This window comes from Mchenga conophoros, linkage group LG10 (assembly GCF_057382185.1).
Source record: "Mchenga conophoros isolate Kocher_MC1m ecotype Shallow Benthic linkage group LG10, M_conophoros_male_GT1.1, whole genome shotgun sequence".
Taxonomy (NCBI): Eukaryota; Metazoa; Chordata; class Actinopteri; order Cichliformes; family Cichlidae; genus Mchenga; species Mchenga conophoros.
The window spans coordinates 19923249-19948780 of record NC_140535.1 but is presented as its reverse complement, the minus strand read 5'-3'; the positions used below and the strand labels follow the sequence as shown (position 1 = coordinate 19948780).

Sequence of the window (25532 nt, the reverse complement as noted above, 5' to 3'; positions counted from 1 at the left end):
AAGGAGATACATGATATGCCCATTTTTTGGCTACTAGCTCTTTGAAAGTCACAAAAATACTACTTCGTGGCTGCCAAACTATATTATCTTTGCCATTTGTCAAAAATACAGAAAATCCACAAAAAATGACAAAAATTATGTGTTTAAAAAAAATTAATTAAAAAAAAAAAAAGCCAGGCTGCTAGTAACAAAGTAACAAAGCCTAAAGACACGCCTCAAGAGTAAAATAGACCATTTGGTGATGCTTGTCTGACTCCTTTAAATAGAAAGGTATTGTGTGACCCAATTAAAAAAAATATCAGTTTGCATAACAACTATTAACCATTTCATTATTTTTATACATATGCATTTGTTTCAGCATAACCTCATAATCTACTATGAAGATATACAGTTAACTTTTGACAGTATCAGTTACTGTGTTTATGTCTGTCTGGGATTTGCAATGAACAAAAGAGGAGACAGGAAATTAAGAGTGTATTTCTATATTTATTCTTGATTTATGTTTCAGTTTCTATAATGCCATTCATTCGAACTAACATGACATCTTAAACTAACAGTTAAAAACAGCAGATCTGTTCAAAATAATGAGTTTATTCTTGAGTGACAAAACTTGAATAATACGTTGCTTTAAATAATTTATCGGCTGTGTTCATAATGTCTATCTCAGATAGTTTGGCCACGCCCTACTTTACAGAAAATACTTGGGATGAACTGTCAGCGCTGAATTTACAGTCGGCCTAATCAGTGTGATGAGAATCATGATCCACAGTTCTTGCATAGAAAACTTTGACAGAATTGCTGTTGCAATGATCAGAGTTTGAGCGATCTTTGAAAAAACTGCATGCCATTTTAAAGTGTGTAAAGTGCAGAAACAGACAGAGTAAGGCAGAAAGTCACGTCTAAAACAGAACACATCTATTGCTCTAATAAGATACTGATGGGGAGAGTTAAATGTTCATGGGTAGAGGGGAAAAAAAAGAGGTAGAGAGAGACGGTTATATGGTAACCAAAAGGACAATTTGAACTGAAATGCACATATCAGCTAGGAGAAAAAGCTTTTTTCTTTCAGGAAATCATTATTGTCCAATCACCTCTGGGGTCTTAAAACGAAATATAGTAATCCTTAAATGTGATTCCTCGTAATGCTTACACGGAGCTTCGAACAATGTTGCTGCATTTCCACTGCTAATATAACAGCGTTTAAAACAGTTAAACCAAAGGCCTCCCTGAGTCTCCAAAGATCAAAGCTGATCATAAGTTTAGTAATAACTGGAAAAGTTCGACTCATGTTCACAATTCTCACTCGAGGCTCACGTTGATTGTCAGTCTCTCTGTCTTCAATCCAGCATTACTGGGCCTGTAGTTCTGATCACATCGCATCACATCTTAGGCATCGTCTTTGTATGAGCCAGACATACATTCATCAGCTACTGAGTCAGTACAGGTTAAATCCTTGTCTCTTTCCTCGGTTTCTCTTTCTTCACACTGGTCCAAGCATTTTTTGCTGTTCGACTCCTCCTTAATTTCCTCGACTTCTTCCTTCTTTTTTGTTTCCAGGAGTTTCCTCTCACTCTTTTCTCCAGCGATATGTTCCTCTAAGTCTGAGTCCCCACACTCCCCTGCTTCTTCTGACAAAGAGTACATCTCCCTCGAGCTTTCTGCTGCGCTTGATGAGGCTTCTTTGTTGCCCCTTTGGTGTTTCTGAAACAAACCAAAGTCAGATACATCTTTGGAGTTGCTTCTCCTCTGGCTTGACATTTCACCAGAGCTCTCATCAGAGACCAGGGACATGAATCCATTAGGTAGACCATTGGAGGCTTCAGGTGGCCTGGGTGCAGCTGTTGAACTGCCCAGCTTGAGGATGGATGTAGCGATTTTGAATCGATTAAATTTGCTTTTCATCTGGGTGCTCTGTGGGCAAGCAGAGACCTTGAGTGAGGAATTAGGGTACGCAAGGCTGGATTCCACTGAGCTGCCACTGGCCTTTGCCACATTTAAAGCTGACTTTCCTGTCTTCATCATTCCCATCACCTCATAACGGAAACTGGAGATATCTTGTTTCAGCTCCTAAAAAACAAAGAGCAGCTTGACTGTGAAATTTATAACTACTAGCTGTTGGTATCAGCAAAAACTGAGCTGTATTGATTTAGCTAAAAAAGCTATCTAGCTAGCTTTGTAACTAGTTAGCTAACTAGTTAGCTAGCTAGCTTTGACTCAAAAACAGTTATGAGACAAAGCAACACTATGTCTCTAAATGCCTGTAGTCTAGACTAATAATTGATGCATTATTTATCTTTGTATGATCATGGTTATGTCTGTTAAACTAGGAAAAACAGTCACAATGCCCTTCAAATACCTTTGAACTATGATGAAAATCTGGATTAGTGAGCACTTAAACCATCTCCTCATACATCCACATATATATTGTCTTATCATCATTATCTTGTCAGAAGATGACTGTTATTAGTTTGTCTGATGACTTCCTTAAAGGATTTGCATTAACAGTCAACGCATTACAATAATGGAAAAAAAGATTAAATATAACCAAAATGCAAAAGAAAAATATACAAACATGATGATAAATAACATAACATGAATGTATAATGAATGAATGAATAACATGAATGTCATATTCATTCAAGAAGACTACCTTGAAGTTGTCTTCAGTCAAGCCTTCCTCTGTCTTGGCATCTCGAATCATGGCAGCCACATAACGTTTCACCAGGTTCCTCAGTACCTCCTACAATAATTAAAAAAAAATCTTGAACACAAAAGATCTGAAACTTTATTCAATACAAACTTCAAATGAATGAGACAGGAAACAGACAAATGTGCTCCTCTACAATGAAAAGTGATTTAAATCCTACTGAGTTCAGTTGTTTGGCTGATTTTGTGAAACATCATAAAAGCTTTTTATGGAACGTCCGCTTCAGGGTGTCAGCCCTGCGTTGAACCTGCCCTGTGTGTATCCACCTCTCACCCTTTGACCCCCACCTCCCCTCCCCCCTTTTGTAAAAGTAATTAAGAAAATGAACAGATGAAAACTGAGTGCTGGAAACCTAAAAAGGCCAATTTGTGTCTGCCGCACACACTTACACAGACAGTGGTGAGAGAGACTGCACTTACCTGGTACTGATGGTTTATCCTCAGGTTCTCTGCAGCTCGCCTCTACACAGACATCAGATGCCAGAGGTTGGTTAGAGAAAGAGTGGGAGATGAGTTAAAAAAAAAACAAACCTAAAACATATTTTGTTTTTCTTCACAGTATCACACTTTTCTGTAAACTCTGCTATCTGTGAGGCTCGATATGTGTGTCTCCTGAGTGCTGCGCCATCAAACACGAAAAAGTTTCTCTCTAAAATTAGGCTGCAATAAAGTGAAAATTCTACTTTCTACAGAAACTAACACTTATTTCACTGGGTTATTTTGTTTAGTGTCATACAAGACAAAGCAGAGCAGCAAATCTTGACTCTCTCTTATAAGTAAAGTTGCCTGATTATTTTTTAAATAAAATTCAGCTCAAGTCATGGAAATTCAGCTCTCAATCACCGCTATTATGCCTGGTCATATCAGGAAGCACTCTGGAAGCCATTCCTATACAACTCCAGACTTCAACATTATGAGTTCAAACAACTTTGTTTGTATAAGTACAAGTTACTCTCCACAGTAAAGCATATTTTACATCCATGGACCGAGAGGGTCCAAGAAAGATGTCCCTGCTCCAAAATGTCATCCAGGGAAGGACGGATGTTGTTTTGCTGTGCTGTATTTTAATGTGAAGTGTACTTATTATTTTTTATATTGCATGTATTGGTTATATTTTGTGCAGTGTTTTATTTAGTTTGCATGTTTTAGTTATCGTCAAATTGTCCTGGAGAGACTCCGCCTTTTCCCCGTTTTGACTAATTGGACACACCTGAAGAGGAAAGGAAAGGTAATTTACAGAGTGCTCAATGACACATAAAAGGGTTGGAGCCGGTGTTCAACAGCGGATGCAACACGAAGAATGCGAGACAGACAGAGGAAAGACACAGACGATCAGAGGGGAGAGCGAGAGACGATCAGAGAGTAGAGATGATCAGATGAAGCAGATGACCAGCGACTGGAGAGTGAGAGATGACCAGCGACTGGGGAGGAAAAGAGATTACCAGCGACTGGAGAGCGAGAGATGACCAGCGACTGGGGAGGAAAAGAGATTACCAGTGACTAGGGATGCGTAGCGGCAGTCAAGTGGCAATAACGACAAGAGCCAGCTCGTGCACTGCGGGAGAACAGAAGCAGTGAGACCGCGGTGCCGATTGCAGTTTAAGGAAGCGGCGGGCGGAGTTGAGAGCTCTGCCCTCCCAGGTAAGTCTTTGACTTATCCTTTTTTATAAAGTAAACTGCCAAAGGAATAGTGACTGCCGCTCCCTCCCTTTCTTCAGTGCACCAGGACGTGGAATGCGAGGAGGAAGGCGAGGACTCTGCTGGGTTTCCCTCTTTTATTACTACGCTGGATTTCTTAGTTTTTCTGTGACTTTTAGGCCGTGGTGGATTCCACTGGACTTTTAATGTTGTGTGTTATTGATTTTTATTGTGTCTTCCCTTGGCCAAGGTTGTTTTAATTCATTTTACCTTTTTAACTATTTAAATATAATAAATTATATTTTTAATTCTACAGTTTTTGTATCGTGTGCTTTTCCCTCGGCGGCTCCACTGCTCTGCCCGCTTTGAGGAAGGTTTCCTTCCTTTTAAAAAACACAAACCATCTTGGAAACATAATCAGCTTTTCCGCTCCGGCGTTACAAAAACTAAGACTTTCACCTTTGCCAGAAAGTTTTATGGTCAGGTGCAACAAACATTGAGCTTGTCACAAGAGGTACAAGTATGTCTGGAGGAGTGAAGGAAAGGCTTTCAAACCTAAGAACACTGTACCAGGCAAAAAGCGTGGTGACAGCATCATGCTCTGGGGCTGTTTTGATACTAGTGGTACTGGTAATTGTACAAAGTGGGTGGAACAATGAAGGTGGAGAACCTCCAAATTTTACAATTACACGTAAAATCAGCAACTAGAATGTTGAAACTTGTACAATTGGGTTTTCCAACCAGACAATGATCCAAACACACATCAACTGGTTTTGGAGTTGATAAAACCTTGAATGGCCTTTGTAAAGTCATAAACCTCCAACCACAACTTATTTACAAAATATGAATTAGTATAACTGAATTTCTCAGTTATAAGTTAAAAAGATAACAGCAATAAAATCTTTCAGCTTATTATTCCTTATGTTCATTTTTTAAACCAACCAACCCCCCTTTTCTCTCTCTGTATATGAAAACCATACAAACACATTTGACACCAGCCTTACCCCAAGGGTACCAATGGTGTCAGGGCGCTTGGAGCTTGTCCTCCACACCTGCTTCTTGATCCAGCACATGAGGTACCAGAATGATTTGGGGCTGGGGATGATGTTGAAAGGAGCTGGCAGAGTACCCCCTTCTTCAAAATAACTCATCCACAGTTTTGTCCTTGCAAATTTCCACTCAATGTCTGCATGGTCCTGAAATCAGATTGAGGTATATTTGATAAGAATGAATGTTTTGGTTGAACTGTTACACTTACATGACTGTTTGCAGTGTTTTTGATTAGTGCTCACAGCAATGTGCTGGTAGGAGTTGTTCATCATAGCTATGAGCATGTTGAGGAGGACCACCAATGAAATGATGTTGTAGGCCCCGAACATGTTGGCACCGACAAATTCAGTGAACTGGTGGTCAGCATCCACATTGGTCACATACAGGCTGATCAAACCAAAGATAGACCAGAAAAGAGACTGCAGGGTCTCAAATAATCTGCAAGACAACGTATGCGATGTAAGCCAAATTTGCTAAACAGTACAGATACATGCAGTAAATAAAATGTGTCCTTGCTAGTTGAAAATGTATTCAGTTGCAGGATGGTTTAAAAAAGACTGAAGGAACCCTTCACTTAGTGTTAATGAGATTCTGCTAATACACCAGCTTTTCTTAGCAACTGAAAATTTGACTGAGTTCCCACATTTTGTAACAAGTAACAGCGATATACACGAACGCACAGCTCTCTGATTCTTTGACACTCTCTCTCACACACAAGATCACACATTCACACTACTCGAGCAAGCAAGACAGGATTCATGCAAACTCACGTGGAGAAAGCGTTATTCTGATGCACACATCGGATGCCCTTACACTTTCCTTTCTCATCTGAAGCCTTAGTGTCATAGTAAAAGTACAGCTGGTTCAGGCCATTAGCGAAGGCGAGCAGAACCTGAAAAGAAATGCAGCGTGTGGGCGAAATTATGTAACTTCATTCACTACTTCTGTCACATATAATTTACTGTTCCACTTCTTGTCTTTGTTCTGCTCGTGCGCAAACATTTACCAGGCAGTAGATGAAGAGGAACTTCAGGATGTCGAGCAACATTCGCCCCAGAGAAATCTGCAGTGGCCCCAGGTGAGAGTTGGCCGTGAACAGTGAAATGAGGCGCAGGGAACTGAAAATGTTTGCAATGGCAAACACTGCTTCAGCAACTAGTGTCGGGTGCCACATTTCCCACTGGTTTCTGGGTTTACTTCCGCTGTACTGGATGAGCAAAAAAAGAAAAAGAAAAGATAACTTGAGCATAAAGAAAGGTCACAGCCTGTTTAGTCTATTGTCAACACTAGTGGTTACCTTAGTATAGGCTACAATCTTCAGGGAGATAGTGGCCAAGTACAGAGAGTTCATGACAAAGTCCATCAGGTTCCACCAGTCATGAACATAGTCTTGAAAACCACCATCCCACATTTGCTTGATCTCTGCCCAGATGAATCCTAGAAATTAGATTATAGAAAAACAGAGCATGTGTCCAGTATTAGCATTTTATATGATTGCATATTATTTAAAAAAATTGAGGACTGTAAAGATAAAAATACTCCTTATGTTCTCTTCAATCTGCAGCTACTGTAGCACCCCTGACTCAGGCTGGCTATTTTATTGACATGCCCTTTGAGGAGATGTGAGCTACTGTACATTAGCAAACAAACATGTCTACCAAATTTCATTATCACAGTTTACAATGTTCCCATGTTGACATTTACAGGCTGGCTCGAACACATGATGAAAGAGAGCTAAGGCTGCGGTAAATGACATTCAATTTTGTATTTGATTATAAACCAAAGTACTGAACAGCTTAAAAAATCAAAAAAGCATTTTCACAATTCTACTTGACGGACACCCTCAGTCTCATGATATTTCAATGGATGCAACTGTCATTATTTTATCTGGATAAATAGAGGATGGAAGTCCCACCGAGATTAAAAATCTCCCTTTCAATGGACACATGGTATTTAACTCAAAACTAAAGAAAAGTAAGTTAACCTCATGGCAGTGCAGGAAAAGAAAAAAAAAACAATCAGGAAGAATAATACATTATGCCTGAACTACAAATAGTTGATCAAAAAGCTACTTTCAGCTACTTCCTTATTCAGAAGCGGTCGCCACAGTGGGCATCTCTGCATGTTTGACTTGGCAGATTTTTTTGTGCTGGACACCCTTTCCAATACAACCCCCATTGGATTTGTTGGCTGTTGTTGAAGAGATTATTTTGGACCAAAGGTGATGGAAGGACTAAAGTCAATGCCTAAAGTCATGTTGGTAGCATGGCTAAAAAGTAAATAGTAAAAACTGTGGAGGGCAGAAAAGCATGTCAACAAGAAGCACTTAGTCACTGAGCTCAAAATCTGCTGCGATGCCCGAGGCAGGATGAAAAAATAACATTTTTATAGGCTTAATGTTCATTCAGCACTTTGATCCAGTTCTACTTTGTGGAGTATTTGGAGTCGATCAGCAACGAAAGAAAAATCACTTGTTCCCATTAACAATTGTAAAGTTTGGAAGTTTGGAAAGTTTGGATTTGACTTTTCCATAGAAACATCAGCTGAGGTGTATGGTTGTCATAGCAAGAGTAATTTAAACCCAATATTTAAAGATTTAGTGACATTAACTGACCACAAATAAGCTCTCTACTTTTTTACCTTCAGCAATTCACCAGTACATTCACCATCAGTACACTATCAAACAGTATAATCATCCTAATGCAGAGTACAAAACCACTGTACTCACCCAGTACCCAGGGCAGGATCATCCACTCCACAGCGGTGGGTGGAGGGCCCTGCCTGTCCTGCCTGTTCTGCTCCGTGATAACAATGTGCTGGGAGGCGAGGAGCAGCAGGAACAGAAAGGTCAGGTAGGACGCCGTGTGGCAGATGAACTTGATAAAGGGCTTGCGGATGAAGAGGCCATAGCGACTCTTGGGAGCGATGAGGTAGCAGAGAGCAAACACAGGGAAGAGGAGACCTATGAAGACACAGGTGACAAACTTTCCCGCCCAGTGACGCCGCCTCCAGCCAGGGAACTCATCATACCAGCGTGATGCCAAAAGCTGCTGACAGTTGGGCTGAGCTACAAACTTAAAGGGGGGATATAAGAAGGGATGGGGAGAGGTTTAAATGTTTCATCTATGCTGTTTGATTTTTTTGTTTTTAAATGGCTCAAAATAACTTTTATTACATTAGCTGTGTATAGCAGGCATATAGGCCTGCTTGGAAAAATCATCCTCAGCCTAAGACTATTTAAAGGTTTTACACCGACCATCATGCCCTTGTGTCAGTATCCTGGAATTAGTACCTGCAGCAAGCTTCAGTTAACGGAATACAAAAGACTGAGTAGGATGTGTTGGTGGTGTAGAAAATTGAAGGGTTATCATGTACACGCATGAGTATTTTAGACTGAAAAACATATTGGCTGTCTTACAGAAACAAAGGTGGCTTTAAGCAGGCAGGTGGGCCATCTCAAATATTTCTACATGTTTAAAAAAGAATGACTGCATAGGATTTTTCTGAGATTTTCTTAAAGCCCTGGTCTGAATATGATTGGAACTTAATTTAAAGACAAATACCTAATGTGACTGTGAATGCATGTGAGTGAGCAGAAATAAAATGTTCAGTAACGCTAAAATAGCGATGCATCAGAAAAGCAGATTAGCTTCAGTGCTTCTCGCCTGAGTGTAGGTATATGGAGGCATACCCGGTTAAAGCAAAACAAATTCTGCTACAAATGAGGGTTACATCATGAGCATGCATGCATATGCAAGCAAATTATGCAGGAGCACACAATGCTGTGAAAAATCCTGATGAGCTTCCATATCAGTATATCAAGTGTTGACCAGCACCGGCGGGTGCCAATTCACCAACTCTGCAGCCTCGTTTCCATGGGAACCACAGATCCTTATCTGTGTTGGGGTCTGAAGCAGAATGGCTCATATTTCCATACTTCAACTACAGTTTTACCTGAAAATGTGAGAGGAAATGCAGAGCAGAAGGATAGAAAGGGCTGAATTTTATGGATGAGAGGAGAAGAAGAAGTGGTATACTCGTTTTTTCTTCTTCTTTTTTTTTTAACCAAATTTGAGAGCGGGATAAAGAGAAAGGGAAGACTGAATGAATGTGTGTGAGAGACAACGACACTGTATTTGAAGAATAAAGAGAAGAAAAAGTCCCAACTTTTTCTTTTCAGATGATTTCTTTGAGCACGGGCCTTACTGCAGTGAACCCATGGGTGCAGACTGAAGTAAAATAGAAATAGTAATAATGATAAAAAATAGAAAGTCTTAAATTCTACCACAGCTATAAATATAATTTACCACTATTTAAAAACCGCTTTTGTCACTTATTCATCAAACCTGCGTCATTTCAGGTCTTTAAAGTTCTGAGTGTTCCATTTATAAACAGAGGAATTTATTTTTAACTTGCATCTTTAATTAAACATCAGAACCTTAATCCTGATTAAGAACTGTAAACACTATTTCCTTGGGCTTCTTGACGTGTTGCGATAATCAGCACGATACATTAAACACTGGCAGTGATGGCGAGGCAGGAAATTATGCTAATTAACATGATATATAGGAAATCAATGTGAGTATTTACTCAACACGTGGGCTGAAATTAGAAAGTAATAAATGCCTGAGATTGAATTAAATTGTCTGGTATAAACTAAAAGACTGCGTTCTAAGTAAGATGTTGCTGGCTATTTTATTTAAGAGCCAGGTTAAAAGAACAGGTTTTATTCTCTACAGAAAATCTCTCTGGCTGTACCTTTGATTGCTCTTAAATAAAAAAAAGTTCACCTTTCTATTGAAATATTGTACAGCCATTTCTCATCTGTCGCAGTCACTTACCAAAACCAGCCACAGTAAAGTGATATATTTGCTTTAAGTGGCTTTTTTGCACAGCTCAAACCATCCAAGTCCAGTTTGAAAAATGTCTCCTAGCAAACTGCCTATCACCAAGCCTAAAATGCCAGGAAAGTGCCTGTAACTGTGTGAGAGCTGTTGGTGCTTTCTAGCTCGGCAAAGACATGTTCCCCTGCAGCTCTACCGACATAAAAGAACTGCTGAAAGTTTTTTTTGTCGCTATCACAGACACACAGTGACAAGCAAACAGCATTCAGATGGGTGTAGGTTGAAATACAGGTTATATGAAATCCATTGTTTTGGTCCACTACTCTCTCAGAGTTGCAAGGGTAATTACATATCTAAAAATGTAAACATCTAATATCTGTCATTATAGTTAAAATGTGTGTATTATGGAAGATTTGAGTTTATAGAAGATTTTGGTGCACACTACAGTTACCTATCCATCATCTATGCAATACTGTGCAAAAGTCTTGAGCATTTCTTTATAATTTGCTGCTAAGTGGCTTTGAGTTCATCAGAAATCTTTGGCTCTTTTTTCAGTGCAGTCTTTGTACCTGACCACCTTCAAAGGAATATTTTGTTTGTTAAGCAACTTAACACTGAGCCATGAATCATTCAGCAATAAAAAAAAATAGCTCATGATATTAAATAGTATATTGTGTAAACATAAGAGACAATTTAGCAAATTTAAGTTGTATCTTTCACACTTTGTTACTAACAGTCTGTCAAAAACAAATCACAACACAAAGATAAAACAGTTTGTAAAGTATAGTATTTTTCACCAACAAGATGCCAAAGAGATATTGTGTGCAGCGTGTCCTTAAAAAACTTCAGGAACCTGGGACAATTAAAGACAAAAGAAGAAGTGGGAGGTCTAAAAATCTATTTACAGTAGACACACAGTATCTGAAACTCATGTCCTTAAGAAACAAGAAAAAAAAATTCAAGTAAAGACCTGACAGAAAACCCAAGAGATCCATCTGGCCCCTCTGTTGATCCTACTACTGCAAACTTGTTAAACCTACATATGTGAGATACAATTATTGCTTCCCTTTATTTCTGAGTTTTACAAAGGCTGAACTTTTGGTCACAGCAAACTGACTTGTTAAATCAGATTCTTGCTCCTGGATCAGCTGAGCACAAATGTTTTTTTCCCTACACAACACTTACTACTCTTGGTGCAATTTAATTTCTACTTAATGGGGACATTAAGATGGCTTGAAAATCTGAATTGCAGTTTTTATGAGATATCACAAGGGGGCAACGTCAAACTACTGCATGTAAAATTGATGGGTTCCCCTCGGTGCCTCAGACAATTTTAAATATTAAAGAGACAGTCTGTTTATGTTTGTACTGTGATTTTTCAGTCTACTCACCTCACCTACATTTATACCAAGAATATCTGTATAAAATTTAAGTAATCAACATTTGAACGCTCCAGGGAGAGAAGATAATCTGCTCTTTAATGTTTATGGGTTACTGATCACATCTATCTGATTTGACCTCCTGCTGCATCAAAGCGCTGCCTGCCCTATGAGTTCAGCTCTTTAGACAGAAAACCTATGGAGATTTCTCTTCAAACTGTTATAAATGGCCTTTTTAAACCCTGGGAGCACATCAGCGCACAGAGCCAAAAACACACACAGATGCGAGGATAAATGCACAAATGTAAACAAGCCTATTTGCACTTTACACAAATGAGAAACGTCCTTCATTTTGTTCAGCCGAGGGTCAAAAACAGACTTTTAATGACTCACATTCATAAACAGAAAGCACTATTTAAAAAAAAAAAAAGTCTTCCATGCAGACTGAGTGTCGTGATTATTGTGAGAGTTTTAAAAGGTTTTCAGATCAGAAACCAGTGTTTCAAAGCACTGAGCAGAGATCGCACCACAGACAATGAACACTCTAACTGCTCTCTGCATGAACAAACAAGCTTTTCCAGCCCCAGTAAGTGTCCATTTAACCCTCAACACTTCACTGGGGGCAAAACTTTACGGATCATCTCTCGCAAACAAAAGGCATTTCCTATTAAGAACTCTGCTTATCTGTGTGCGTGTGTGCGCGCATAAATGTGCACTATACAGATGTGATTTTCTGATGTGAAGCAGCAGATGAAAATGTTTTTCAATGGCCGATTCATGCCATGTTTCCGTTTTCCAAACGAATGAGAAGTTTATTGAAGAAAAATCTCCCCAAATGAGGTTACAGTTTATTGAATATTGTCTTGCGCCTTAAATTCATGTAAAATCCTGTTTCATGTCTTTGCGAGATGACTCTGCCTCTTCTACACAACAAAAAGCACTACCTTCATAACTGCTGCATATACTCCTCAATCAAACAAGAAATCAGGCATAAAACAGAGTCCAAAATGAGTTAAAAATAACACAAAACACCTTACTGCTCAGTTTTTCCACATGATAGTTTTTCTATCATAGCAAAATGAAAAGAAATCTGTCAGCTCTGCTCTTTGGGCTAAAGTTGTAAGAAATAAATGTCTAAAATTACGGAAGAAAAGCTGATAGCTCATTCCCCAGACTGTCCTGTAATTATAAAACACAAATTTGTCTTTTTTCTGTGAATCCATTGTAAATAAAGAAATTTCTCTAGTAGATAGGAACATTTAATCATTTATCTGTTACTAAATTACTTTGACGTAGCATAAATGACTGTGGGGGTGGTCTTTATTAGCTGGAAAACCTGTAAAATATATGAAAAGGTAGTTAAAAGTCCAAAATTAATGCGATGCTTCACATTTTCCAAGGCCGCCCAGTCGGCCAAATTGGAGTCTTTGGTGGATCAATTGTGGCCCCCAGGGCTTATGTTTGACACCCCTGTTCCAAGAGAACAAAAAAGTAAGAGTGAAAGTATTAAATTTACTGAAATAGAAACTTTCCAGGCAGTTTTACAACAATAAGACTGCAAAGAGACAGCAACAAACTTCTTAATCAAATTACCACATGCTATAATAATTTCTCACAGACTGAGCATTTCCAATGACTTCATCTTGAAAGGATTCTTAACAACTCCAGGTGGCGAGGACATTTATCATTTGAAAAGGGCGACTGGGTGGATTGTTACTCTCATCCTTGACACTCTGCTCTCCATCAAAATGCTGGAGCGACTGAAAGCTGCTATAGATAGCCGATCCAAGAGAAGGGCACGTTGGGACTCGATAATTAAAACACTGCTGGGATGAGGAGATGCTAGGAGGCACAGTTGCGGCAAAAGCAGCGCGAGGCTTGTTTGTTTACAGTGTGTGCAGAGAAAGATTTACTGGCAACAGCAGAGGGGTTCGGTAAGATGACAGGGAACTGTCCATCATCATGTCCACCTGTGCACTCGCACGGCCCCAAACTGTCCTTCTGTGACTCAACATGCTCATCCGCCAGCCTGTTTGTTGATGCGCAACAACTGCATGGATGAAGGAGGAAAGAGCAGTGTCATAAAATGAGACTCCCCCAAAAGTGCATCATCTCTGACAGCCACGCAGGGCTCCCAGCTAAAGACAGCTGAATGAATTATTAGTCGCTCCTGGGAGGGATGCGTCTGCTTCTTCATCATTTCCTACCTCACCTTCATATGCAGCGTAACAATTCTGTTGTAGAAAATCGATTTAACCCCTTCTTCTTGCTTTTAGCCATCCCATAATTTAGCAAGTCACCGAAAAATCTCCTACATTCACCATCCCGACACTGGAAAGCGTGATCGGCTTTTGCATTAGCCTTTGGGTGTTACGATAGCTTTTAACACTAACAGGAACATTCATAACGACATGGACCTAACCGAAGGGGAGCGCCGCATTAATTAGAGACGAATGCTGAAGATTGAGCAGATGCAAAAATCCACAGATACACTTTACAAGAATTAAATCAACTTATTTGCATGTTTATTGTTTATGGCTCTACCCACCGGGGAAGGTTTTACATCCCAGTGGAAATAAAAGGATGAAATCAGCAGACCAGAAAACTGAATATTGTTTTGGAGTTACCACGTTTGGACCATTTCCACCACAATTATTTGCATCCATTTGAATTGCAATGCAGCGCCTACAAAGCTGCTAAATAAAAGATCCCAATTTACTCCCTAGGAAATTCAAATCTGGACTGTGAATGTAATCAGTGTTTATATGGCATGTTTACAGCTCCTTCAAAAGCAGTTGCTCTGTATTAGACTTTCCAGATCGTACAGGGAAGGTGGATACATGTAATTAACAGTTCATTGTCTTTTCCTTTACTTAAAACCAGTGTTGGTCAAGTTACTTGAAAAAAGTAATCAGTAACTAATTACTGATTACTTCCCCAAAATAGTAATCCCGTTACTTTACTGATTACTTATTTCCAAAAGTAATTAATTACTTAGTTACTTTTTAAAAACCCGATTTACAACCTGAATAGGTAATGAAGTGATAGATCTTTCAGCCCAATTCTACTTTTTCTACATAATCCATCATACAAAATGTAATCAAATGGAAAAAGTCTCTTTTTTTAAACTTGTTTTATCAGTTTTAATCTTTTAAATTTATGCATCAAGCAAAAATTTAATTATATGCAACATTCTCTGACTTGAATAAATTAGTTTAACATTGAAACCTATTTGCTACACATTCCAGCACATAAAATAAAATATTGTTTGTGTTTACACTCACTCTTTCAAATAGAGGCAAGTAAAACACAGCAGAAAATAAATAAAGTCAAAGACTCAGCGGTCCTGTTGCTCTATTTTTACCTGTAAAGCAGGACTGAGGTAGGCGGAGGTTTACCCTGGTGCAGGTGTGCCGCGGTCAGTTGAAGAATACGCGAGTTTCTCTGTGAGTTTCCCATTACGTCGTTGCACACTCGCTTGCTTGGAAGTTTAGGGTTTTTTTTCGCTGTAAAAAGAAGTTTTCTTCCCACGCACAATGGACGCTAATGTTTTTGTCACTTTTTATGGAATCAAACTCAAAGTAAGGTCAGTACTTCCACGCTTTAAACGCTGCACGCTCATACTCTCTCCCACAATCGATATGTGATCCACTGTTGATCTGCACACAGCTGTTGTCACTAACGGCGCACTCGCTTACGTCACTGTCATGAGACATTCTCGCAAAAAATCATGGTTTTAGTAACGCAGTAACGCAGCATTCCTACGGGAAAGTAACGGTAATCTAATTACCGTTTTTGCAATAGTAATCCCTTACTTTACTTGTTACTTGAAAAAAGTAATCAGATTACAGTAACACGTTACTGCCCATCTCTGCTTAAAACCGACCCTAACTCAAACCTAAACAATGAACATGAATGTTGAGCTAAATTTCTGACATGCTTTTTTAAGGGTATTAGCAAACATATTCAGTCTACAGCTACAATACAAACATGGATTTATTTATTAGATAGTTGCCTTGCAACTGTAATACTCTGGTTATTTAATCCGGGCATCTTCATTCCCATTTGTTATCTGTGTGAGCTGCCAAAGGGAAAACAGTTAAAAACCTTATAAGACCTTTGCACCTCATGTCATTAAACCCGAAGCTAATCTAACATAATTACAGCACTTCTCATCAGCTCACAGTGGCACAGACGAGACCACGTTGGCTTGGTTCAGCAAAACTCTCACATTTGGCAGGTTGACATTTTATTACAAAAATCTAAAAAACAAAAACAGCTATACAATAGATCACGAAGAAAACACTGTTAAGCAATGTGAAAGAAAGAAAAATACTAGTGGAAAACCTGCATAATTTCCTATTTTACACAGTTTGGAAGGCTACAGCTGTAATATTATAGTCTTATCTGACTCTCATTGGCCTTATGGTAAAGGAGGGCACACTTGACTGAGATGCAGTGTTTGTGTGGGTGTGTGTGTGTCTGCAAAAGATCATTTTGTTGATATCTAACAGGATGGCATTCTCTGCTTCCTTCCCCTTCCTGCAACCCCGGCAATGAAAAAACAAACAAGCAACCCATCTCATTGCCCATCTGGAATTTTACACATTACCATATGTCTGTGTATTAATGGTATAAATTAAACGTATGAAGGCCTGCCATATATCAAAATATGACACTCATGTCATACACCCACTTCGGTATTAGTATTTATTCAGAGGCTGAATATTACTATACTTTTCCCTGCTCCCTTATTTCCAACGGGTTGCCACAGCAGACGGCTTTTTACAAAAGATGCTCTTCCTGATGCAACCATCCGAATTATCTGGGCTGGGACCGGCACAGCAAGTTCGCCAGCTTGTGTCTCCTCCTGGTCTCAAACTGAGGCTCTTTCATGTTTAAGGTGAATGTGTTACCCACTACAGCATGGAGCCACATTACACATGCAATACAATGCAACCATTGCTGGATAATAATTTTACTTTGCACATACCTCTTTTTGGTGGTATTTGATAGCTAGCTTGAGTCTTGCCAGATCATTAGCGCCCTCCTCTTCCAATAAGCTGATATCATCTTTATAGTTGAGGATCATCTCCAGCTCTCTGGAGCTCCTTGTTTGGTCCAGGAGGTCTTTTGCAAACTGCTTACACTGCTGGGACAGCTCTTCATACTCAGATTTAAACTCATTCTCCACCTGGAAGCAAAAGGTGGAGTAGATTTAAAACAAACACTGTAGTTCTGAAGAGCAGGAGTACGTAAAATGTGAGTAAATATGTCAGGAAAAGCCTTGGGGATGTGAAACTCATTTTACATCATGGGACACATACAGATGATTTTGATCGTAAGTGGGCCAAACCAGCGAACCTCCCCTTTCTGTCAATGTAAACTCGTCTAACTTTGTGTTTAATCCCATTACTAAAAGAAAAAGAAGGGCAAGTTTAGCAGTACGTCTCAGTTTATCTACATAAAACTAATAGAGCTGTAGTAAATGAAAGAAATCTGTCCGCACAAATAAATACGTTTTTTAAATTACAGAAAAAGTTTCTTGTAGTTAACTGCCTGGACATACACACATTCACTGAAAATGTCCTTTTTTGCTCCTGTGGACCCTTTGTAAAAAAAAATAAAAAATTCTATATTAAATAGAGAAAAAAACAGGAACTTTCATGTGTTTAATGGTTATTGTTTATCTATTACTTAATAGTAATAGATAACTTTCTGCATCAGGAAATCGCTTACGTCTTGCTTATACACCTTTTATGGATCACCTCTATTAGCCATGTTCTCTTGGAGGAAAACAGTTGACCTATCTAACTAAAATGTCTGTAAATCGTAGAGCACATACATAGATAACAGCATTTTATTATATTTTAGCTGGAGATATCAATAATATATATATATAAAAACACCCAGCACGCCCCTGCGGGCGGTTTATCCTTCAAGCTCGGGTCCTCTACCAGAGGCCTGGGAGCTTGAGGGTCCTGCGCAGTATCTTAGCTGTTCCCAGGACTGCGCTCTTCTGGACAGAGATCTCCGATGTTGTTCCCGGGATCTGCTGGAGCCACTCGCCTATCTTGGGAGTCACCGCACCTAGTGCTCCGATTACCACGGGGACCGCCGTTACCTTCACCCTCCACATCCTCTCGAGCTCTTCTCTGAGCCCTTGGTATATATATAATATATATATATATATATTATATATATTAAATATATTATATATATATTATGTATATATATATATTATATATATATATACATATATTATATATATATAATGTTTGTCCTCTACCCCCCCCCCCCCCCCCCCCCCCCCCCACACACACACACACACACAACTTTTGCACATGTCGAGGAGCGTGTCAGGTTACATTTCACTGTGTGTTATACTTGTATAACTATGCATGTGACAAATAAAGAACCTTGAACCTTGAACCTATTAAATATTAGATTCAACATAAGGGATTTATTTGAATTCTTATCTAATAAATTGAAAGGTCATTTTTTTGTTACACAGTCATATCATATTAAAAGGTTAATTAATATACATACTGTTGGTATTTCAGCTCCTCAGAATCAAATCTTACCAACTGATGCTCAAGCTCCACTATTAGCTGCCTCTCTTTCCCTCACCTTGCTGAGCTCCTGCAGCTCCCAGCTGAGCCTGAATGCGGTTAGGAAGGGGTCTTCGCTGGAGAGCGCAATTAGTGAGGGACTCGACAGTGCTTTGTAGATGTTGAGTCGTGAGCGCGAGTGCCGCAGGCTGTCCACATCCGAACTAGACACACACTCCACACAGTTGCAGCGCACCTGCAACATCAAACAAATTGTTGACGCATGGACACATTTTAATGAGGCTTCTCTGTGTTTAGCAATGGCTCATCTTCCAGTCTTGCAAATCAGCCGCTGTTCTGTCAAGGTATGATACTCAGACCTTCAAGGGACAACCTAACCTGTAGATGTATGTGCACATTTTTACATTTTATAGAAATACACCACCACATTGGATTTTAAATTAAACAAAGTGCATACTTTCAGCTTGGGTTTACCAATAGGATCACAGTAATAGTTCAGAAATTACAGCCATCTTTTTACACAGTGCCCCATTTTCAGATGCTTTGTCTTTAGTACTGAAAGGCATGCTCTGTTGGATAAATACCATGCAAATGACTTTGAAGAATCTCCCATTTATTTCTCTTGAGAAATGCTTGTTTTGCGTTTGTAGCACCCTTCGGGTCATTGCCCATTTGCACTGTAAAGCATCATCCCATCAGTTTTGCAGCATTTGGCTGAATCTGAGCAGAGAGCAAAGCCCTGTACACTTCATCACAATTCATCCTGTTACGTCTATCAGCAGTCATACAATCAATAAACACTAGTAAACTGGCTCCACTGGCAGCCATACATGGTCATGTCATAAAAATGACTGCGCCATGTTTGACAGATGATGTTCCTGCTTTGGTTCAGGACCTGCTTCTCTCCTTCTTTATTCTCCTGTCTTCCCATCATTCTGGCACAAGTGAATCGTAACTTTATCTCCTTTCAGAACTGTGCAGGCTTTCTTAAATTCTTTAGGAGAGGCTGTCTAACCTGGACTTGTTGTGTTTTTTAGACAGTGGTTTGCACCTTGTCTTAAAAACTCTCTATTTATCTCTGTCTTGATTGTTGACAGTGATTCTTGTGCCTCCTTAAGAGTATTTCTGACTTGGTTTGATGTTTTGAATTTGTTTTTCTTAACCATAATTCTCACTAATGCTGTCTTTTGGTGTTGTTAAGCTGGTCAGTGAACTCTTTCTTTTTAAGAATGTAACAGAGTGTTTATTTGGCCACACCAGCTAAAGTTTTATGATGCCTCTAATAGGTTTATTTTGTGTTTTCGGGTTAATGATAGCCTCTTTCACTCACATCAAGATCTCTGTGGACCTCATAGTGAGAATTCAAATTAAAACCTAATAAATTTAAGTTAATCTTGTTATCGAATCCATATATTTTATCTACTTACGTTTTCATGGAATAACCAGGAAACAGGCATCACCTGGTTATAAAACTGTTTATTACCCCAATGACTTCTGAGCCTCTGCAAATGGCTTTAATTACTTTTATGAAACCCTGCACTTCAAGCACATATTATGTTTGTTTTAGAATCCACTGTGGTGGTATACAGAAGAAAAAATCCATAATTTGTGTCTTTGAACCCACACTTTTATATGTGTAACTATGGTATCTTGCATAGAGATATTAGATATGGTTCACTCACCTCATGTGGCTGTGGCATAGACACACCTTTCTGCACCAGAAGCTTGATAATTTCATAGTTGTTGGTGTGTGCAGCAAGAATGATAGGAGTGATGTCAGGGGTGAAGTCAGAGAACTGCTTGTCCAGTAGGATCGGTGGAACCTTTGCAGGGAGATGAGAGAATGACAGCACATGTGAACAAAGCTGTCAAAGAAATACAATAGACGCTGACCTGCACAGTACCTGGGGCTTTTAGCTCCTGGAGGTAAAGATAGTTGAAATCCAAACAAGAAATTGTCCTCTTGGAAAAAGAAAAAATGCCTTACATATCAAGGCTAAGGGGCACCAGTAACAGCAAAGCGAGATGCATCAGCGTTTAACACATTTCAGAGGGAATTATGCTCAGAGAGAAACTCATTCTACCTATCCCTTGTCATGGTCCTGGGCCATGTGGGCCCAGTATTCTTAGTTTTCATGTATTTTTGTATTTTGTTCTTTATTTAGGCCATGCTTCCTGGGTTGATCTGTTACGTTGTTCCTTATGTGTTTTCCCTTCGTGACTCTTAGCCCCTGTGTGCCCCTCTGTGTATTTATGAGCCCTCGTCTCTCTTTGTGCTTTATTCTATGTTTTCCCCAGCCCGTTATGTCTGCGTTCTCCCCGTGCTCTCTCTCCTCCTGTTTGAACCTCTGTGTACTTCCTGCTTTACTTTGCCCATCTCCCATCAGTGTTACGTTCACTCCTGCCGTGTCTTGTTATGATTATCAGTGTCACCTGTGTTCCCCGTGTGCATCCACTTCCCCTGATCTTCCCTCATGTGTATTTAGTCTCTGTGTTTCGTACAGTCTGTGTCGCGTCGTCTGTGTTCTCACCCCCATGTTTTCACGATCAGTCTTTTGTGATCATCTTCGTCTCAGAGTTCTCTTAGTTTGTCACAGTATTAGTTTTCCCAGTTTAGTTATAGTTTAGCCACGCTATCCCTGCTGTGTTTGTATTCCTGGTCTTCAGTCATATTAAAGGCTCGCTTTCTGTTAAACTCACTCCCGTCTACTCACTTGTGTACGCTCCTGGGTCCATTACACACACCACCGCACGACCTGCCTCTGCAGACCGTGACATCCCTCTTATCACCCACTCCAGCTAAGTCCTTTTTCAATTCCCATATCATTCAAGAGGGGGAATACAGGTGCGGGCAGCAGAGGAGTAAGCTGTGCCTTTTTAATTCTTTTAATTGAAGGCCTGTTATCTGATTCTGTGGTGAGGGAGAATGGGAGAAGAGAGAGAAGACAGCTCAAGAATGATTGGAGGGTAAACATGGAATAGGTAAGGACCTGCTTAGCAACTCAAGGCAGAATAATGGCAGATGGGACTATGACTTTCTGGTTTTACTGAAAGAGCTTTGCCAAGAATGCTAAAGAGACAAGCTTGAGAAGGCTTGGTCTAAACTTTAACAACACCGGGAAAATAGCAATGTAGTTGATATTTTACACCTTTTGAGTCTACAGACTGAGTTTTGTTTAAGCTGTCTTGCTGGTTCAATAAAACAAAAACAAAAAAACTGCATATATACAGAATTGCATAGGTAATTTAAATGCAGTTCATCCATGCCAACTCACAAGTGAGAAATTTGCCACACTGCCGAGCTAAGCTAATTAGCTTAAGATAAGGAGTTTATGCGTAGAAATGGTCTGTGGTGTATGGTAAATGTTAAATGTGACACTTACTATATATTGTGCCTTTCTGCCTCACTGATTCAGTCACACACATTCATACAGTGCTTGCCTTAGTCCATGCCTAAGCTCTTCTAGACAACATTCAGACACACACGGATACTCTGACGGATACATCAGGGGAAACTTGTCATTCATTACCTTGTCCAAGGATCACCTACCTGAGCCACAGCCACCCAGTGGCAAAAATGGTAGACCAGCATTATAAAATTTCATATAATTATGAGATTATAAAACCCACTTAAGTGGTAGTGACATTTAAAGTTATATCAACTTCTATTTATTTTTTTTAAAACAGCATGTTACATTATAAACATTTTAAAGATTAAGGTTTAGGGTTTTTCCTTGCTCAAAATGGGCCCATGGAGGGTATCACACTATTTGTAAGGTACTAAAAAATGATTCTATGATAGAAGAGCCCTGCATTATACAGAATTAATATAATATAAACCAGCAGTTATAGTGTCTTGGCTTTGCAGGGCAGTCGCAGCTACCTGAATTTAATTTATGTAAATTAAAATTACCTCAGAGTTATTACCTGCTCACTGTTTCTGCCAATCTAAACCCTTACAATCATAGTTAATTATATACTCAGTGTTTTTCCATTAAAACAGCAAAGGGCACTGTATGATAGTCTAACAAAACTCCTCATTTAAATCATGCCCTATAGATATATCTGCATTTTTCCCATTAGTTCTGATGTATTTTGATCTGTATGTGCTAACACTGACATACACTCAGGCGCCACTTTATTGGAAGCACCTTGCTTGTACTTGCTTGTATCTTTGTGGCACAGACCCAACAAGGTGCTGGAAACATTTCTCAGAGATCTTGGTCCATATTGGCAGCTGCTGCAGATTTGTCAGCTGCACCTGCACAAAGTCCCGTTCTGCCATATCCCAAAGGTGCTCTGTTGGATTGTAATCTGGTGACAGCGGAGAACAGCGAGTACTTCGAGCACAGTGAGCTCACTGTCACATCCAGGAAACCACTTTGAGATGATTTGTGTTTTACGACCAAGTGTGTTAACACTGATGTCGTAACGCAATGGATATGGTCAGCAACAAAACTCAGGTAAGCTGTTGTGTTTAAACAATGCTCAGGTGGCCCAAAGTGTGCCGAAAAAATATACCCCTCCCACACATTTATACCACCACCACTAACTAAGCCAGGTTGGAGCCATGCTTTGATGTCTTTTGCACCAAATTCTGCCTCTATCTGGGTTTAACATTCTATCAAATGTTAAAAAAGACATTTTCACCCATAGAAAAACCACTCACTGGATATTTTCTTTTTTCAGGCCGTTCTCTTTAAACCCTAGAGATGGCAGTGTGGGAAAATCCCAGTAGATTATCACTTGAAATACCAGCCAGTGTGGCACAAACAACAATGCCATATTCAAAGTCACTTAGATCATTTTTTTTCCCATTCTGATGCTCTATTTGGACTTCAGCAGCCTGCAGTGACCATGTCTATATGCCTAAATGCACGGGGCTGCTGCCATGTAGTTGGCTGATTACATATTCATGTTTAAAAACAGCTGAACACCTATATTTTAAAAAGATTTCTTTCTATCAAAAATACGTACACAAAAAAGAAAGTAAAAAAAGACCTAGACTCTTTGGTATTTGCAAAGCTAAATAAAGCTATTAAATCCTAAAAGACCAACTATAGGCATGACAGTATAAGTCACAGTTAAGACATGATGTGAGATGTTTTAAAAATATTTCACTTGCAAGCAGCCAAGCAGAAGCAGAAATAGTAAGCCTTTGTCACCACTGCTCACTGAGGAACAAAGCATGAAGAATTGTTCTCCAGGGGTTTTGGTTCATTTTCTCCAAAATGTTTCATCATTCATATAGCATCCAAAAATCATTATATCACACAGGGACACTAATTACTTGGGTAGCTTATTCTCAGAGCAGTCACAGTGCAGCAGCAAGTCTAAAGCGTGGCACAGAGCCATGTCTAAGAGTCGCCACATTTCGCAGAGGTGGGTGATCTAATAAGCTACAGTATATATATTCTGTTCTCCATGTGGGAAGAGGTGGGACATCAAATAATCTACATCAAACAGCCTTGGCCTGTGCCCAAGCAAACTGATATATGTGAAACTATGGTAATTGCGGAGAAAGGAAAATAAAAAGCCCACTCTTCTGAGTAACACATATTTGTTACTCATAGGGAATCCACCATAAGCATATTGATTAAAAATACAACAATGGCATCTGCAGCAGCAGCAGAGTGTGCGGTTACTTTTGTTTTTACCGTGCTCTATTTTGAGCCTCCCTGCTGGTTTTCTACTGCCACCCGACATCATCACAAATGTTTAGATAGAACCGGTGTAAAAATGGGACACCGGGCGGTTTTTGAATTACACTGCGGAAAATAAGCTCAAGTCTCAGATTCAAGCGAGCATGAATGCATTTACTCCGCATCGTGCTCTGTGTTATGTAGGAAGGAGAAGGATTTCCTTCCATAAGCGCCCTTATATCGAAAGGCTGTCGGAAAAAGACAAAGATGAAAAAAAATAAAATAAAATAAAAACAAAACTCAAAACCACCCGAAGGTCATGCAACTGAGAAGCTGTGTGAAATCCATTGTTTGCCATTGACAGATGCATATCTGCTCTCAGAGGATAATACATGGAGCTATTTAAAAAGCTGATATCCATGCGGTCCTCAGCAGAAAACAAATAAGTCAAAACACTTGTGAGATTATTACAAACATGTCATTCAGACGGCTTAAAATAGAGAGACAAATATACACAATTCCAGCCAAGCGCAAAATGAATCTTGGTATTAATAAATCTCAGAGAAGACACTGGCAACAAATACGATGTGCTTTTTCCAAAGAGTTTTTTAATATAATCAATGAGCTTCTATTGGAGTGATATGGTGGCACTAGAGTGATCTGTTTTCACAGCCTACTCAGTGGATGGGAAAAAGCACTATCTTACAAAGGCAGTAAGATAAAGTGTTCCACCTGATTAATGTCACAGCTGAGCAGTTCAGACTGGAAATTTCATCCATTTGACAAACAATCCCAATCTCTCTCTTTGAGCTCACGCTGCCTTTCCCTGCTTATTATTTTCCCCTTTCCTTCCATTTTTCAACAATTGTTCAACTTAATTTTAACTTGAGCTTACTTCATTTATTAAAATTCTTATTGCAACAGGTTTAGAACAGGAGGAACATCTCTCCATCATTACTGCTCACAGGGAGAGGAAAAGAAGGACGTATGTGTGCATGTGAAAGCACACAGAGCAGTAAGTCAACAGAAACTAAAGCTCTATACATTTTGTTCCTGTTCATTACTATAAGTGGAGTATTAATGAATAGCGGTCCACAAACTAATGTGAAACCTTCCTAGAGTAAATAAGAGCAAACCTAAATTAAACAGTGTATTTTCTCTGAGTGAACTCAGTGCTCATTAAACCTCTCTCTCTGTAAGACTTGTTCCTTTTCCAAAACACAGAAGGTTATGAAGCAGCTTTTTGGAGTGTCAGCTTTTGTTGTTGCCAGCAATACTGGGTCAGTTAATCTGGATGGTCTAAAAAGCTCCAGGCAACTGCATTCAGTTTATAAGCTATACAGTGAGTAGCAGTACTTTACTGGGACTGGCAATCACACTTTATCATTCAGTCACGAAAATCCCTGAGCTGCTGAATGTTGTTTTTAGATTTAAAACTAAAGTATCCAGAAATCCTTTACTGCCATTGGGTAGAAATTCAATAACAACCTTATATGTATCTATACGTAGTGTAATTCAAGCGGTTGGAGAGGAAGCTACTTCTGCACATACTCTTTGCTCCACCACTATTATTTAGAAACTCTTGAGTGTGGTGGGAGACTCTAGCCAATCACAGGGTTTTCAGAGAGAGCGCTTTCCGTACTATGTATGCAAATCCATACAGACTTTCTTCCCAATAGTACAGGAAAGGTTAACAACCCT

At 39.4% G+C, this 25532-nt stretch overlaps 1 protein-coding gene across 2 annotated transcripts in view; it reads right to left on the bottom strand.

The window, feature by feature from the left end:
* Window positions 1-466: 466 nt before the first annotated feature.
* The window catches only part of trpc4a (transient receptor potential cation channel, subfamily C, member 4a), a 31961-nt gene continuing 6895 nt past the window's right edge, over window positions 467-25532 (bottom strand). For both annotated transcript variants that reach the window (XM_085289179.1, XM_085289180.1), the window contains 12 exons: window positions 19872-20012; window positions 18248-18424; window positions 16611-16811; window positions 8123-8468; window positions 6692-6831; window positions 6401-6601; window positions 6165-6286; window positions 5637-5832; window positions 5349-5540; window positions 3127-3168; window positions 2651-2740; window positions 467-2067 (listed from right to left, as the gene is read on the bottom strand). In XM_085289179.1, coding sequence (XP_085145305.1) covers window positions 1387-2067; window positions 2651-2740; window positions 3127-3168; window positions 5349-5540; window positions 5637-5832; window positions 6165-6286; window positions 6401-6601; window positions 6692-6831; window positions 8123-8468; window positions 16611-16811; window positions 18248-18424; window positions 19872-20012 — 2529 coding nt within the window. In that variant the 3' untranslated portion in view covers window positions 467-1386. The remainder of the gene's footprint in view (window positions 2068-2650; window positions 2741-3126; window positions 3169-5348; window positions 5541-5636; window positions 5833-6164; window positions 6287-6400; window positions 6602-6691; window positions 6832-8122; window positions 8469-16610; window positions 16812-18247; window positions 18425-19871; window positions 20013-25532) is intronic.